Source organism: Xenopus tropicalis, chromosome 5 (genome assembly GCF_000004195.4).
Source record: "Xenopus tropicalis strain Nigerian chromosome 5, UCB_Xtro_10.0, whole genome shotgun sequence".
In the NCBI taxonomy this organism is placed as follows: Eukaryota; Metazoa; Chordata; class Amphibia; order Anura; family Pipidae; genus Xenopus; species Xenopus tropicalis.
In genome coordinates this window covers 106,785,382-106,802,401 of record NC_030681.2, presented here as the reverse complement: position 1 = coordinate 106,802,401, position 17,020 = coordinate 106,785,382, and the positions used below count along the sequence as shown (strand labels likewise).

Here is a 17,020-nt window from a genome sequence, read left to right as displayed (position 1 = left end):
TGCAATAATAAATGAGAGAGTTCCATGGATTACACATGAGTCTGAAAACACCCCCAACCCCCCCCCCCCCCCCCCACCTTCCTGACAAGAAACCATAAAGCACCTATTGCTGGAACACACCATAGCAGATATTAATGCATAATTAAACATACCTTTATTGATTCACCAAAGAAAACGGGTATTAAAACCAAAGACCACATTAAGAATTTGTAATTATCTGGAGTTGAAATCAAAAAGCTTAGCCTGTTAATGAATATCAAATTTCAAAACTGACTGATATGACAGATGTGTGGTTGGGTACATGCGTATGTCATATAACTATAATGTCCACAACTCCTTGACAGTACAAAAATCAATGGTATGGGGAAAAAATAATAAGACAATATAACTACTGTGGGGGAATTGCTCCATATTTAAATTACAAAAATCAACAATACATCACAAATCCAGAAATTCTGTTATACAATGCCATCAAACCTATATGTGTAATCTGCATCCATAGAGGCACCTTCCAATGCTTGTGTGCCCAATGCACATTGCAAAAGACTACAGTACAGTATAAGTACAAATACTTTCTACCCACGTGCGATACAAACAGGGAACAAGGATTTTGCCATGCTACATTACCAGCAAGCATTAGCACATAAGTGGTCAGAATGGTATGCAACTGCATTTATCATAAATAAACTTCTCTATTTATTATCAGGAAAATATGTCCATTATGTCAGGGAAACCGTTCCAGAAAAGTTTTGATAAATAGGAAAATATTAAAATGCTAGCAAACCTAATAAGAGCCCGATTGTGAGCTCCATTATGAGGAAGTTCAGAAAAAATAAGTAGGATTATTTGTCTGCAGAAAAGGTTGTACTGCAAAGGTGCTGCAATGGAGGTGCCATGTGAATCACAAAAAAAAAAAAAAAAAGAAGACGACTGCCCTCGCCAACAGCTTTTACAGAAATCTCAAATGACAAACGTTTGTAAGTCTGTATTATAGAGGAGTCAATTTGAACAAGATAAAAAAAAAAAAATGCCACTCACCGGAATCTCAAACAGCTCCTGTGAAGTATACAAAAGGAAGAGTTATATGTGCTCAAAAATTGATCTGAAAGTGATACCAACTCCAATAACACTTAGATTCACCATACATGATTAACCTTGTTATGTATAGTTGTAAACGCGTTCTCCCCTTTTTCCTTCCTCAGCGACATGCAGAATCAACAGAACATGTAACAAACAATGGCATATGGCACATAAAAGAAAGAAGTATTCCATGGCCACTTACTGCTCGTCATAGCACAGGAAAAAGGGGATCCCAAATTGTGAGTAGGCCATAAAATTTCCATGTGGAAAACAGAGGAGTAACCTCTTGTTTACAATTCTATCAAGCAGATAAGTTCTACTTGTGTCAAATATATACTCAGCCTGTATAATATGCAGTCCCACTTGTGAAGTCTGCTCATCTGACAGATTTTTTAGTTTTTCTTCAGAATTGAGAAGATGAACCGGTTCTAAATTAATGCCTCCTCAAAAGTAAGAGAACTGCTTGCTATTGTGTCTCTTGAACCCACAAATATATATTTTTAGTTGTAATATTGGTGTGTAGGCAGCCATTTCAGTGCACTGTGCCTAAGCCTGAGCTTTCAGAAGGAGCCAGCGCTATACATTAGCTGTTTTTTTTTGGGGTTTTTTTCGTACTCCATGTCACTGGAGGGAGTCATGAGTCAGACGTGGATTCTTATTATTGAGTGCTATTATGATATTTACCACTAGGTGGGGTATGGGAGCACTTTTAGCAAAACAGGTGTCAGGTAGCTGCTATCTTGCTACCTTTGTAAAAATCCAAGTCTGGCTTAAGCACAGGCCAAGAAGGCCTAAGCTTTAAAAATCTGAAAATCGTGCCTGCACCCTGAAGCTTTGGCCCAAGTTCAGGCACACACAGCGTATTTCAGCCAGAAACTGCTCAAGTAAGCAGTTTCGGGCGGATGTAGATTGTGTGCACTTACACCCAGCTGAAGTAATACTTTTGGGTGCAGGCACAACTTTTCAACAGATTTTTAAAGCGGCAGGGCAGATTCTCAGCCTGCAGATAGAATCTGCCCTGTGTGGCACTAGCCTATGGGTAACAAATTGCCTTCTCTGGAGAGAACAAGCTGTAAGACAGGCAAAATTTTTCACACCAACATCTTGTGTCTTGTGGCAATCAGACTACAGGAATAAGAAACAGGAATAGTTTGTCCCCTTTGGCACTTAAAACTAATTCAAAGATGCAAATAAAAGTACCATTTCCTGACTTGCAGCAGGTTTTTGGTCAGTCACTGGCTGCTTTGGAGGCTGAACAACAGTTGGCATCATTTTGTTGTGAAGTGCAGTCTCCTCCTCAGTAGCTTCCTCTAGAATCTAGATAAAATATAACAAATAAACACATGTCATACAAAGATATTAAAAACATTTTTCAGTCTTTTTACCCACAATATTTTTCTGTCAAATGAAGCATTTTGTAAGGGTTGTAAGCACGCCATATATAGCACAAAGCAAAGGGATAAATCTCAGCTATATACTTTATTGCATTGTGCAATTATAAATACTACATTGGCTGTCTGATTATCACAGATAAAAGGTGTTGAAAAGCCACTTAATGTAAATCATCCAGATAACATTTGCTCAGTAAGTATTTTATTTACATTATATGCCACCACTAGAAGAGTTAACAACAATGAGTCAAAAGGCAGTAGATGACAAAACACAAGCTATGAATACAACCATATGAAAACTGAATACATATTTGGGAATCAAGCTCTCTAAGGTTAATGTCCCACGGAGAGATTAATCATCCGCGACAGAACTCTGCTACCCATGTGACTAATCTTTCCCGGGTAGTTACACCAGCAATAAAGGAAATCGCCTGTGGAAAGGCCTACACAAAGCTCTGGTTTTCCGAAGTCGAGAAAACTTTCCTCCAGCAGACAACTCATGCGACTTCAGAAAACCACAGGCAAATCTCTTTGTTGCTGGTGGAAAGGCATTTCAAAGAGATTAGTTGCCCACGGTAGCAGAGATCATACTATATCTGGTGCGTGTATGGAGGATCAGCGAGACGACAGATATCGCAAAACCTTCGGATATCGGTTGTCTCGTCTGTCGGGTGGGCCAAAAGATTTTGATCGGGCGCCGTTAAAGGCACCCAAGCAAAATCTGCGTTAGAGGTAGAATCCCTGTTGTTTCTACCTCCATATCTGACCATTCCCTCCTGAACATCAGTGGAGGCTGGGAACATAGTTGTAAGGTGTATGGCCACCTTAACTGATTTACTAAGAGGTTCCTGAGGACTATGTTAAATAGAATGTAATACACATTCAAATATTAGCACAAAAGAAATGCAAGAGGCCAACAGCAAATCAACTCACACAGCTTACCTATCAGTCAGCCCTAGAGTATTACATTTACAATCTCTAAAAAAACTGCTTGGATAAAGGCATTCAAATCTTGAATTAAAAATTGTGTCATGCAGCTCTTCCCCAATGCAGCTCTTCCCCAAAGTAATCTTGTACAACAAAACCACCAATGGACATTTGAAAATTGTACCACCCAGGAGGAATGAAAGCTAGCTCATTATGTTATAAAATGCCAGTGAAGATATAATTCTACTAAAATTAACCACAATAAATTTTTATGGGCCATGATTCTATATTTTTAACAGTTGATTCCCTAATGTCTTATGAAGACAACATTATCTTATCATGATTGATTTCATCCAATCACAAATAAAAATTGCAATTATAAAGAACAAGCCTTTCAGTTTTACTAAAACATTATGAACTGTGAAACGTTTGTTTTGATACCAGAACTAAAGCCTATAATAAAATATGGCCAGTAAAACTGTAATTTATATCCTGAACTTTCTGTATCAGCCCACAGACTCAGCAGCTCACTATCTTTTGTCACTGACAATGCAGTCAGTGTGCACTGGGCTGCTGTTGAGAAGCTAAGATTAGGGGCCAGCAACAAAAGCATTTATATTGTATATACACTGCAGCCCCTAAGTTCTGTTAATTGACAGTAGTTCAGGATGCAATATATCAGCAAAAAAGTTGATGGGGTGCTACTGTGGGCATTTTTAAAGGAATCATCACTGCAAAGGAGCTGTGTTAGTTTTGGACTAGTACAGAAGCGCAAAACATAAGGTATAGCATTCCTAGTCTAATTTATTGGGAGTTTTTAAAACCATGGTTATGATTGAAAAAAACACATAAATGGTAAATTATAAACTTACCCATCCTATAGCTTCAAACATCTTGAGATCAAGAGGATCACCTGAAAGTACCCCATCAATTTTTGTAAGTGAATGGCAGGTGGCCATACAGGCAACAAACTGAGACTTAACCAAGCTCTCACTGCATGCTTTTTCCTCAGGTAAAAGAAACCTAAGAGGAAATGCTGGGAATTAGTTTTAGAATCCAATTTCGCATCATCTGGATTAGTGATACAAAAAGGTTTTATGTAAATTTATTATTTTTTCTGTTGTAGATGTTATGCTGCACATAGTAAACAAGGGGCTAACTAAGTGAAAATGTAAAATCATATAAGAGGGTCCATAGCCAATTAACTGACAGTATCTTAACATACACCAGCAAGAATATGTAGGTAGATGAAAGCAGCTACATCCTGAAGAAAATGTAACAAATGGAGTATTCTGTCACTCTAGAAAGTATTTTTATTAATGTATTTCTCTCATCTAACTGCAGGGGAAATCATAACACCCACTTAATGCTGATCGGTGCTAAAGGAAGGAACTAGTTACAAAGAAGGCAAAGTGGAATCTGTTAGCTAAATACAACTATAGTTTCACTTGCTGTCTAAAAGCTTGTATGATGTACTGAAAGCTAAATCAATTAATAAGCTGAAAACATGGACTAGTCGGTCCAAGCTACAGTGCTTCCAAAAACAGATTTCCTGCTGCACGCATTAACTGCTCACAAAAACACTCCACTCCACTAAGTGGACTTAATGAAGTCATCACTGAAGGTCGCAGCCTTACTTACATCATTTGAGGTAATTATAGCTTTACCTACCCACATAATCAACATTAATTTAGGTAAAAATTTTACACTCCAAGCCAAAACCATGTCTGAGCCAGGATAAATTCTTTGGAATGAGTACCCCTATGTCATTTAGAAGCTGAATTTCTTTATAAATCTCCACAAAACTACCAGAAAATTAAAATGTTTTTAAATGAGCTAAGAGAAGGACAAAAAGAAAACATTATTTTACACTTAACTACTTGGTTAGATTTAGTTAATGGTCACTGCTTATTTAAAATGTAAAAAGCAGTACACATGTACAAAAGATTGCTTTTTGATGTGCCATTGGCTAACAGTGATGTTGGGTTAGTCCTTAGGACTAACATATATTTACAGTGAACATAAGAGCTTCTTACCGAGCATCCTCTACTCTCTGAATGCCCCAGAGATCTAGTCCATCTTCTGTAAGAGTGCCAGTCTGAAAGACAATATCACATATAAAAAAAAATATTTTTCTAGCTAATACTGTTAAGAATGACAGAATAACATACAATACATATAATATACAATAACATGTCACAAATCAATAAAACCCTTTCAGTATGTTTTTTGGGTGCAAGGTCAATAACCCCAACAAGAAGGAATACGTTTAATCTGCAGGCTGGGAAAAGGCAGAATACGAGGATAACATGAAAAATCATATGCAATTAAAAAAAAAAAAAAAGATATATATATATATATAGCAACTGAAACATAGCTTAGTACTTCTATATGCTGAAATTTAATTTTATGTAAACTTCATCTTTTAGTTCCAAGCCTGCACCCTAATAAGTCAAGGCTACAAAACTTGTATAGAATTATACATCCATATAGAGTTAACTGTACACAGAAATATTTACCTTATCAAAGCAGATAAGATTTAGCTGCCCACAAATGTTTATTCTCTGTGGACTGATACAAAAGATGCCAAGATTTTTTAATCGTTTCTGTGCGTACACAATGCCAGCAGTCATGGCAGCAGGGAGGGCAGGAGGTACTGTTATGGTTATTATATCAAGCGATTCAATGATTATGATGCCTGCTGGTACCTAAAAGTAAAATCACAATTGTAAGTCAGGTGCAGTAAAGAACACATGCATGCAAAGATTCACTAAACTAAAATTAATCTTTATTAACAAAGTCGAGTTTAGGGGCTTAATTATAACAGGATAAAAATAATTCTCTGTTGATGCTCTAAAAATATTACTGAACAGTTTGATGCCCATTGTGCATTGGATTACCAAAGTATCTGAGACCCCAAAAGGAAGTTCATACAAATTGCCCTGGAGATCACTTCAGCTACTTAAAATTCAACACATTTATGACATTTTTTGTGGGGGTAAAAACAGAAAAAATACATTGACCCCCCAAAATTATAGATTTTTGGAAAGTACACATTAAGGCAAAATCAAAATTGGTACCCATGACTTTCTACTCCAAACTAGAGTCGCAGTGCTTTCCCAAAATTGGTTTTGATGAAATACCTGAAAATCTCATCAAACCTTCCACATTGAAGCATTTTAACTCCCACATAACATTAGGTACCAAGAAAAAACATACTAAATATGAAAGCCAAGTGTCCACTGAACAATTTGATGCCCACTGTGCATAAGTATCTGGAATTTAGAGACCCCAAAAGGAAGTTAGTGCATACATATTTCATGGTATATAAATTAGGCAGTGTGTTTTTTGGTAGTAGAAATAAATGTGGGAAATAAGTAAGTTGACCCCAGAAAACCTCATATTTTCAGAAAATACTTATTCTGCCAAATGTAAAATGGGTAAATATGTCTTTGTGTGGCAAAGCACCAAACAGCAAAGCTAAGCTAAATGTAGCAATTTTTACGTAATTTCTGAAAATCGTCACAAAGCTTGCATTTTACCTCATTATGTACCTCCACATTTTGTAACGTATCAACATAAAACTTTCTAAATATGACTGCCAGGGGCCTAAAAACTGTTAAGTAGACCCCTGACGTTCATATTTAGATTGTTTTTATGTTGATATGTTACAAAATGTGGGGTACATAATGGGATAAAATACAAACTTTGCGATGATTTTCAGAAATTTCATAAAAACCCTTTAGCATAGCTTTGTAGTTTGCAGTAGAAAGATGTATTTCAGAATATGAACTTTTGGAAAATATATGGTTTAATTTACTCCTTCAAAATGTATTTTTTTTTAGATAGTAATACTCCAAATATACACACCTTATTTAGAATACTGTTAATAATAGTGTAAAGGAATCCAATTCCAGCCACTGCTACAAGACACAGCAAGAAGAGATAGGCATCTCTGTAAAGCTTGAAGTCTGTTGGCTTTGGATAAAGTATGGCACGAATAAGCTGCCCTTTAGAAGTGCTGAAACCTGTGGATAGAAGACAAAACAAACAGATTAGCATGAGTGAATGCAAGCTCATTCTTTCTTTCCAGATGCAATGAAACGTCAGCTGAAATTACTGTTACAAATTTATAACCTAGTAAGAATGATAAGAGGGCAAGAGAGTCAATATCCCCTCATTCAAACTGCTAGAAAACTGGTAATTCATTCTGATAAATTTTGCTGCTTGTGTATTTTACAGTAAGTAGCAGTAGTACCTGTCCGAACAATTATGGCTTTGACAGACTCTCCAGCATAAAATCTGGTCTGGATAACATTCGTCCCACAAAATAAAGTGTGCCGCTTATGAATTTCAGTACTATATATCTCATTTTCAGGTGCTCTGGAATCTGTCGTAGGATCTGGCAAATTTGTTTTTGTTACTGGAACACTCTCTCCTAAAAAGGGAAGAAAAAAATATTACTGAACAGTTTGATGCCCATTGTGCATTGGATTACCAAAGTATCTGAGACCCCAAAAGGCCTTTAGCAGGGGAAGGGCCTGAACTCTCCTGGATGAGAGGAGAATTCTGGCAGCAGTGTTTAATATAGACTGTAGGGGGGAAAGATGGGAGTTAGGGAGGCCGGTTAATAGCAGGTTGCAGTAGTCCAGTCGTGACAGGATGAGAGCATGCATGAGCAGCTTAGCTGTTGCAGTAGAAAGAAAGGGACGAATTTTGGCAATATTGCGTAAGAAAAAGTGACAGGTTTTGACAGTGGTGTTAATGTGGTTAGAAAAGGAGAGACTGGAGTCAAAGATCACCCCCAAACAACGCGCCGAATCAACGGGGTTGATGAGGGTGCCATCAATAGAGATAGAAAAGGGGGGGGGGGGTAGGACCAGGCTTAGGCGGAAAGATCATTAGTTCAGTTTTTGTTAGGTTGAGTTTAAGGTGGTGTTGGTTCATCCAGTTAGAGATGGCCAGGAGGCAGTTAGGGATTTGAGTCACAGTTTCAACTGTTAACGAAGGGGTCGACAGATAAATTTGGATATCATCAGCATTCAGATGGTATTTAAAGCCAAATGAACGGATAAGATCTCCCAAAGACAGCGTGTAAAGGGAGAACAACAACGGCCCAAGTACAGAGCCTTGAGGTACCCCCACATTAAGAGGAACTTGAGATGAGGTTTTATTAGAGTAGGAGACAGTGAATGAACGGTTAGAGAGATAAGAAGAGATCCAGGATGCAGCCTGACTACGGAGACCAATCGAATGCAGAATTTGCATCAGGAGGGAGTGGTCAACCGTATCAAACGCAGCCGATAGATCTAGGAGGATTAGTATGGAAAAGTGACCTTTGGCTTTGGCAACCTGAAGATCGTTTGTAACTCTGCACAGGGCAGTTTCAGTAGAGTGCGCAGGCCGAAAACCAGATTACAGAGGGTCTAATAAATTATGGGCATTAAGAAAGTTAGTGATACGGGAGAAGACAATACGCTCTAAGATTTTGGAGGCGAGCAGTAGAAGTGAGACAGGGCGGTAGTTAGAGAGACAGGACTGGTCTAGCAGGGCCTTTTTTAGGATGGGCTTGACACAGGCCTGTTTGAAGGAAGAGGGAAAGCGTCCAGAGGTCAGAGAAGAGTTAAAGATGTGAGTAAGAGCCGGAGTAAGTTCAGGAATGCAGTGTTTTAGCAGAGAAGAAGGCATAGGGTCAAGAGAGCAAGTGGTGAGCGGAGCTGACAAAAGAAGGTGGGAGACTTCAGAGACAGTTACGGGACCAAAAGAGTTAAGACATGCAGAGGGGGGCTGAGGAAGGAGGAGCTGGTTAGCATTAGTAGAGGGGGGAATCTGATTGCGGATGGACTCCACTTTGTTCATGAAGAACTCAGCAAAGTCCTGGGGAGAGTGCATAGGGTGAGGTAATGGGGTCTGTGAGGGACGCAGAAGGGTATTGAAAATAGAAAACAGGCGTTGCGGGTTGGATTTATTGTTATTTATAAGGGTGTTATAGTATTCCTGTTTAGCCTTTGACAGGGCAGAATTGAGGCAGGCCAATAGGAATTTATAATGGATAAAGTCTGCTTGCGTACGGGATTTCCTCCACATACGTTCCACAGACCTCGTACAGGAGAGTAAGAATTTGGTGCTCACATTCAGCCAGGGGCGTGGGTTTTGCACCTGAGTACACTTAGTGATACAGAACCTACATGAGAATGGGTGCAGGGAGAAAGGTATGTTATTCTGGAGTCAAGAGTAGAGTTAAAAATGTATATTGATAAAGAAATATGATATAGAGAGACTGAACTATGATGGACGCTGCCATTAGTAAATATTGTTAAAATCAATACAATTTAAAATTTAAAAAAAATTTAAACACAATTAAAACACATAATCAGCTTTAAAAGCTAATTATGCTAAAAGCTAATTTCAGAGAGCTTTGTTGAAAAACTTAGATCCCAGCCTATAATATCCCAAACCAATACCTACTGCAATGTTCTCAACAAGTAAAAAAAAAAAAACTACCTGTTAGCATGCTTTCATTTACAATGCACGTTCCACTGATAAGAACAGCATCACAAGGCATAATTGTTCCATTAGGGGGTATCAGCATGATGTCTCCAGGCACCAGGTCAGTTGACAGAATCTCTTCTGCTTCTGGATTAAGAACAGTGAAATACAGTGAAAAGAGAGGAAAAAAATGTTTATTCCCAAAGGGATTAATACATACATACAATTGTCTCGAACAACTTTATTCATTTTCCCAGTTTATTAAAACATGGATTTTTTAGCATCACTGAAAGTGAATGTAACAATTTAATTCTCAGAGTGCAGGAATATTGTCACGTTTTTTTCTTAAACAAGCAAGCACTCAAGAAATAAAAATGCACAAGATTTATAATTTGTTTTTTACAGCCACTTTTTTATTTACAAACTCAAATTTTGATAAATCTGCCCCTATATCTCAGAATATGCACTCACAAAGGGGCAAATTTATTAAAATTGATTTTTTCCATGATTTTAGAAAAAAATGCAGCGAAAAGACAGAAACTGCAAATATTTGAGAGGCCGAGTTCTTTAGAAGTCAATAGAGTCTCTGAAGATTTCAAGTCTGAATTTGTCTTTTTTCCAAGCACAGATCTGATAGCCTCACTTAAAGTAATTGTAAAAATGTGAAGTTTGTTTACGAGTGACAAAACGTGTACATTTTTTCTTACACATGCTAGTGCTCGAAAACAAAAAACTTGGAAAAGTTGCATACATTTTGTCATGATTACCCTCCAACATTTTTCATATTTCTTAAAAGAGAGTTGAGGCTATCCAGAAATCAGCTTCAGCTGCGCATGCTCAAGCTGGGTCCGTGTCAGCGGTGAGACCTGAAGCATATCCAAATGAACAAAAGATGGTGCCCAGGTACACTGCTACACTTCCCTGCTTTTTTTAGGTTGGGTTTTTTGACAGGGCTAGTTTTTAAAGTTATCCACAATGCGAGAAGGGAGAGGTGAGAGGGGACTATGCAGGCCAGTAATATTGTATTGCTAAAATCTTAAAGTAGGAAAGATAAGTCAAAATCACTCTGGGGTCATTCTAAATGCTAATGTGGGACCCATGGGCCAGTGCTCCTCTTCTTTAAAATGTCACTGTGCCTGTGTCTGTTTTTCAGAGGGCAATGTAGCATATTTAACTTTTTCCTGAGTGAGGGCATGTGTAGACACAAATTACACCCCCCTAATGATTTTTGGTTGCATTATCCTTTAACCAATTAAGCAAATAAGCTAAAACAAGTAACCATAGAACAAAAAAAAAAAGATCACAGCTGCTGAAAATGTGATGTAAAAGAAAACAGAATTCGTAATATTACCCTTTTTTCCTCGGTACACGGACACCCTGACAATACTGTGAGCAGAAACCATGTCGTGTAGCATTATATATTGCTGGGGAAAAAAAGGATATTTATATGTCACTACAATAAATTTGCAAAAGATCATCTTTTAGGACTAATAAAAAATGGTTTAACATCTGGGAAAATGCATTATATATTGGTAGACCACAAAAAACATTGAAAAATGAGGGAAAACTTAAAATCAGGGTATGTAAAATTAAGGTTTCACTGTAATCAGATGACCATTTTAATAGACCTAAAACATGAAGGCATACTTGGTACACTGCAAGTTTGCAAGGTTATCAACCCAGTACATACTCAATTAACAGAGTTGCAGGTGGCATGCTAAACATTGAGCTATAAAGTACTAATGTGCTTACCTGCTAAAGCACATAAGCCTATTCTAGATAAACTACCCAGCAAGCTGGATACTGAAGGTATTACAGACAATTCTATGGTCAGAATTGTTTGCAAATAAGCCTTGGATTTCTACCTTAAAGGAACAGTAACACCAAAAAATTAAAGAGCTTTAAAGTAATAAAAATATATTATATAATGCACTGTTGCCTTGCACTGGTAAAACTGGTGTGTTTGCAACAGTAACACTACTATAATTTATATAATAAGCTGCTGTGTAGCCACAGGGGCAGCCATTCAAGCTGGGGAAAAAGGAGAAAAGGCACAGGTTACATAGCAGATAACAGGTAAGTTCTGTAGAATACAATAGTGTTTTATCTGTTATCTGCTATGTGCCTGTGCCTTTCCTCCTTTGAATGGCTGCCTCCATGGCTACATAGCAGCTTATTTATATAAATTATAGTAGACTTTCTGAAGTAAACACACAACTTTTACCAGTGCAGGGCAGCAGCACATTATATTTTAGCTACTTTTATACACTTTCATTTTTTGGTGTTACTGTTCCTTTAAAAAGAAGAAGTAAAGGCTAAATCACTGGGGGGTGCCAGATGTTAGGCATCCCACAGTGATTGTAATTCACTTAACCGATACTCCTGGCTGGTGCTCCTGTTAGGAGAAAACTGCACCAACCCGGGGTATGTGCCAGCATTCCTCTTCCTCCCGTCTTGTTTAGAATCCCAGGGCCAATGCATGCGCAGTTGAGAAAGAGAGCAGACGTTTCACTGTACTGCGCATGCACAAAGACCAAAGCAGGAAGAAGGATTGTTAGCTTGCATACACTCTGGCTGGTGGAGTTTTCTCCTAACAGGAGCACCAGCCAGGAGTTTCAGGTAAGTGATTACAGTCACCTAACCTTTTGGCACCCCCCAGTGATTGTAACTTTTCTTCTCCTTTAAGTAAGATAATGTACAGCACTGGTCACTTACCTTTTTAATGGTATACAGCGAGCTGATAATGGATATCACAGACATTAGCAAAATGGCTGATGCATAGTAGTAGTATTCATCTGTGCACCACAAAATAACACTGAACAACTGAAAAATGTAAAAAGGATTGAGGACCTGGAACAAAAAAAAAAAGATAATATTAAACAGGCAACATTTACACAACCCGGCATTACTTTGGAATCACCAATAACTACACCCTTCTAAATTATAATTTCCTTAGCCCTCCTGTCTTCTATGCTGTATTATTTATAAACATTGTTGAACCTACCTCCTTAACCAGAAGTTTAAAAAGAGAAGGCACTTTAACAGTGATTTCATTTATTCCATAAAATAATTTTCTGAATAATAAAAAGAAAAACAAATCGATTAATATACTTCGTAGTTACATAGTTCATGCAGATAAAAATACCAAATGCGCAAAAAAGGGAAAGGCATGTAGATTTGTGGTGTTAGCCCATGATAGCTGCACATGGTTTTTTTTTCCATTTATAATTAATTGCAAATCCTATGCAGTTGGATTTTTTGCAGTGGCATATTTGCTTATTTTTAATAATATATGAAGAAAAAAAGGAACAATGTATAACCATCCAGTTAAAATGTTTTTAAACATGTGTACCTCTAGTATGATTGCTATATTTTTATTTCCTGTTCTTTATATAGCGCTGACACATTTCCGCAGCACTTTACAGTCCCTGCCCCAGAGGAGCTTACCATATAGCAGTGATGTCCAACTGGCGGCCCGCGACCCCCCTCTTTGTGGCCCCCACCTGTCTGACTGCTTTGATGGCTTAATTTTGTAATCCCCTGTACTGTTCACACCTTTTAATCTCTGTATTGTTCACCCCCTGCATTGTTCACACCTCAGGCTCAGGCTGTAATCACCCACATTGTTCTCCTGTTCACACCAGACATTGTATGTACTGCCTGGCCTATGCTGCCTTTGTGTATGCAGCATAGGGCAGGCAGAGTATGGCACATAGTCAGCATAGGGCAGGGAGGGTATGGCACACACCAGCAGCATAGGCCAGGGAGGATATTGCACACACAGGCAGGGTAGGGCAGGCAGAGTATGGCACACACAGGCAGGGTAGGGCAGGCAGAGTATGGCACACACAGGTAGGGTAGGGCAGGCAGAGTGCTGCCTGTGTGTGCCATACTCTGCCTACCCTATGCTGCCTGTGGGAGGTGAACCTGGCAGGGGTTTGCTTTGGGAGTTTGCTAGCAGTTGGAAATAGCGATTAAATGGTCCCTAAGGTGTGTAATTATATGTTGGGGGTTGCTGTGCTACAGACAAGGGAGGAGAAGGCATATGGATTTAAGGGTACGTCTTAATATGACATAATATAATTCTTTCACGTATGAATGATGGTTGATATCCCTGCAGTGAGGACGAAGCATTTGGGTTTTTGCTGCACTACCACCATTGTGATAAAATGGGTGTGGTTTGAAGTGGGTGTGGTTTAAAGGGGGGAGTGGTCAAAACTGGCTTCCATTAGCGGCCATCCACCATGTATACTAGAGAAATTCCTGCCCTCTGCACCGCAGAAGTTGGACAGCACTGCCATACAGTATAAGGTCCCTATGGCATTCCCACACACTATGATCAATTTAGTCAGAAACCAATTAACCTACCTGTATATTTTTGGAGTGGAAACCCATACAGACATGAGGAGAACATACAAAATCCTTGCAGACTGTACCCTGGCTGGGACTGAACTTAGGACCCCAGCAATGCATGGCAGAAACGCTACTCACTGAGGCACTGTGCTGCCACTTCTATGTATATTTCCTTACCATGCTGGTTATGTATGTATACAATGATATTATTACAACACACACCTATATACATTTCAGGGTTGCACCCTTTGTTACCCTTCAGGTCAGAAATGGGCTTAAATGGTCTAAACAAATCCTTCCTAATAGAAAACAATTTCTAACATCCACATACCTGTAATCGTGTATTTCTTTACATAATCCCTGGCTGTGCTCACGATGCATTGCAGAACACTGGATACCTTCATCCAAGCCCCTGAGGAGGAGAGATATGTACATCAGTAACCAACTGCAAGCTCTTAAGAAGCTAGATATCTGATTGTGCATATGTATATGCATTTTTTTTTAATTTATTTATTTATTTTAAATACTCACTCTGCAGTAACTCTACACATATTGCAACAATATTTAACTATAGTTTTTCTACAGCTTATATATTCACGAAGACACACATGTGATTCCACATATTCATAGAAAACAATGATAGTCTGCCTGTGCTCAGGAGACAGTTTTCTAGATGGATCAGACCCCTCCCTCACCTTGTTGAAAAGTGATGGATTCTGGGACTTGAAGTTTCTCTGCTTTCCAGAGATCTGTGAACCATCCACTATGGAAAGCAGAGGTATTTTAAGTCCCAGACTGCATTACATTGTGAGCCTGAAGGGGGTTGTGAAATGGTTATTATATTAAAAAAAAAAAAAAAAAAAAAAAAAAAAAAAAATTATATATATTATATATATATATATATATATATATATATATATATATATATATATATATATATATATATATATATATATATATATATATATATATATATATATTTATTTATTTCTAGAAGTTCCAGTAGCATTAATGCACCCTTTCTATGTGGACCTAACTGCTCGTGTAGGTATATTTTCCCTTTACTCTCCTGGTGCTAATCTTTCAGAGGCCAATGGTAATACATAAAAGAATATCTGTGCAAGGATCTTTATCAGAGCTCAGCGCAGGAGTTATACAACGCAAGAGATTACTTGTTGCACTGGGCAACTCAGATTGGAAAAATGTACTGAAGCCTTTTATATTGATGCAGACTAAAAATGCAAGTTGTTCTCCTATAAATGAGAGCACTTGTACATGGGCAACATTTTTCCCTCTCAGATGTAGAATATTAAATAATCAGTATAGACCAGCAACAGTATGAAAGTAAAAAGCCAACTGAGCAATACTTGTTTGAAACATGTAAAGGCAGGCCAATTCTTTCCTTTATATAAGATATCTCAGAACATGACCTTATTTTACAATAGCCCATATTAAATTAATATTTCCTTCTAGTTTATTCACCCATGTAAGAAGTTTTTATTTATCTGATCTGAAAGCACAGGCCGCATAGAAAAGAAGCTTTTTACAAAGTTCACTACCACTCATTCATTACCTCCCTGTACCTATACTAAAAGTATATAAAACAAAATTTTGTAGAAAATTTTCATGTGTATTTTCACTTCATGAAATAAATATGACTGATTCAGATTTAAAAATAATTTTTCTTTGCCATGAAGAATCAGTACAAGAAAATGTATCAATTTGGCAAATTGTGCTATTTAAAATTTTTGGTGTTCTATTAAGCACTTCTGTATATTTAAGTAGTATATTTAAGTAGAATAAATAAAGGTTTAGGAAGGAAGCACATTTTATGAAAATTAGGCCTTAAGTTTCTTAAATATCCAGGTTGTGATGTTAAGGTACAAAACAGTATTATATGCTCAGCCAAACTATGTATTATTATTATTTAGTGCTGGGCGGTATACCGGTTTTAAAAAAAAACGGTATGAGTTTTAAACATACCGCTATACCGGTATGCACGCCTCCTGCTGTTTTTCTCCAATCACATCCGGGTTGCGCCCGTGCGTACGTGACGTCGGCGCGCATGTGACGTCAGCGCGCACGCTACGTCGCTAGGACGCATCGCTGGAGCTACCACAAGTTGGGTAAGTTCTGCTGGGGGGTTGTGGCTGGGGTTGGGGGGGCTGGGGGGGTTGTGGCTGGGGTTGGGGGGGCTGGGGTTGGGGTTGGTGTTGGGGTTGTTGGGGGGGGTGGGGGGCCACCAATATTTATTATTTATTTTTTATTTATATACCGTCAAATACCGTGATACCGATATAATTTTGAAAAATACCGTGATATAAATTTTTGGTCATACCGCCCAGCTCTATTATTATTATGAATTACATTTTTTTCTAAGCTACAATATGATTTTGTTACATATTACTCAAAAATGTTTAAATAAATGGATAAACAATAACTGATTTGCTACTCTATTAAGTGAAAAGGACATTGTATAATCACCTGGGGCAGACTTTACACTGAATAGCTGTAACTTGGTATGCAAAAATGACAAACCATGAATGTTACCAGCGGGTCAGAACTGCTTGACTCACCCAGATTGGGAAGTGCAAAATATACACACACTTACTTAAACAAGCTGAATGTTTGGTGAACATCATTCCAGTAGTAAGTCAAACTGTGATGCACGAAATAACGTACCTACAAAACAAGAGTTTTAGAGTTCTTGTAACACTCACAAAGTTTGAAACAAGGTATAATAGCTGTATTCTATATTTTAAACTAAATAGTTGTTACTG

General features: G+C 38.0%; 1 protein-coding gene across 3 annotated transcripts in view; it reads right to left on the bottom strand.

The window, feature by feature from the left end:
- The window catches only part of atp13a3 (ATPase type 13A3), a 77,898-nt gene that overhangs the window by 28,558 nt on the left and 32,320 nt on the right, over positions 1-17,020 (bottom strand). For 2 of the 3 annotated variants that reach the window (XM_031902120.1, XM_031902119.1), the window contains exons 5-17: positions 16,852-16,922; positions 14,572-14,652; positions 12,892-12,961; positions 12,603-12,737; positions 11,239-11,311; positions 9,903-10,034; positions 7,657-7,836; positions 7,269-7,426; positions 5,918-6,106; positions 5,435-5,496; positions 4,271-4,421; positions 2,281-2,397; positions 1,039-1,056 (exon numbers count right to left, since the gene is read on the bottom strand). In XM_031902120.1, the coding sequence (XP_031757980.1) occupies positions 1,039-1,056; positions 2,281-2,397; positions 4,271-4,421; positions 5,435-5,496; positions 5,918-6,106; positions 7,269-7,426; positions 7,657-7,836; positions 9,903-10,034; positions 11,239-11,311; positions 12,603-12,737; positions 12,892-12,961; positions 14,572-14,652; positions 16,852-16,922 (1,437 nt within the window). The remainder of the gene's footprint in view (positions 1-1,038; positions 1,057-2,280; positions 2,398-4,270; positions 4,422-5,434; positions 5,497-5,917; positions 6,107-7,268; positions 7,427-7,656; positions 7,837-9,902; positions 10,035-11,238; positions 11,312-12,602; positions 12,738-12,891; positions 12,962-14,571; positions 14,653-16,851; positions 16,923-17,020) is intronic. The other variant, XM_031902121.1, reaches the window with a different exon arrangement.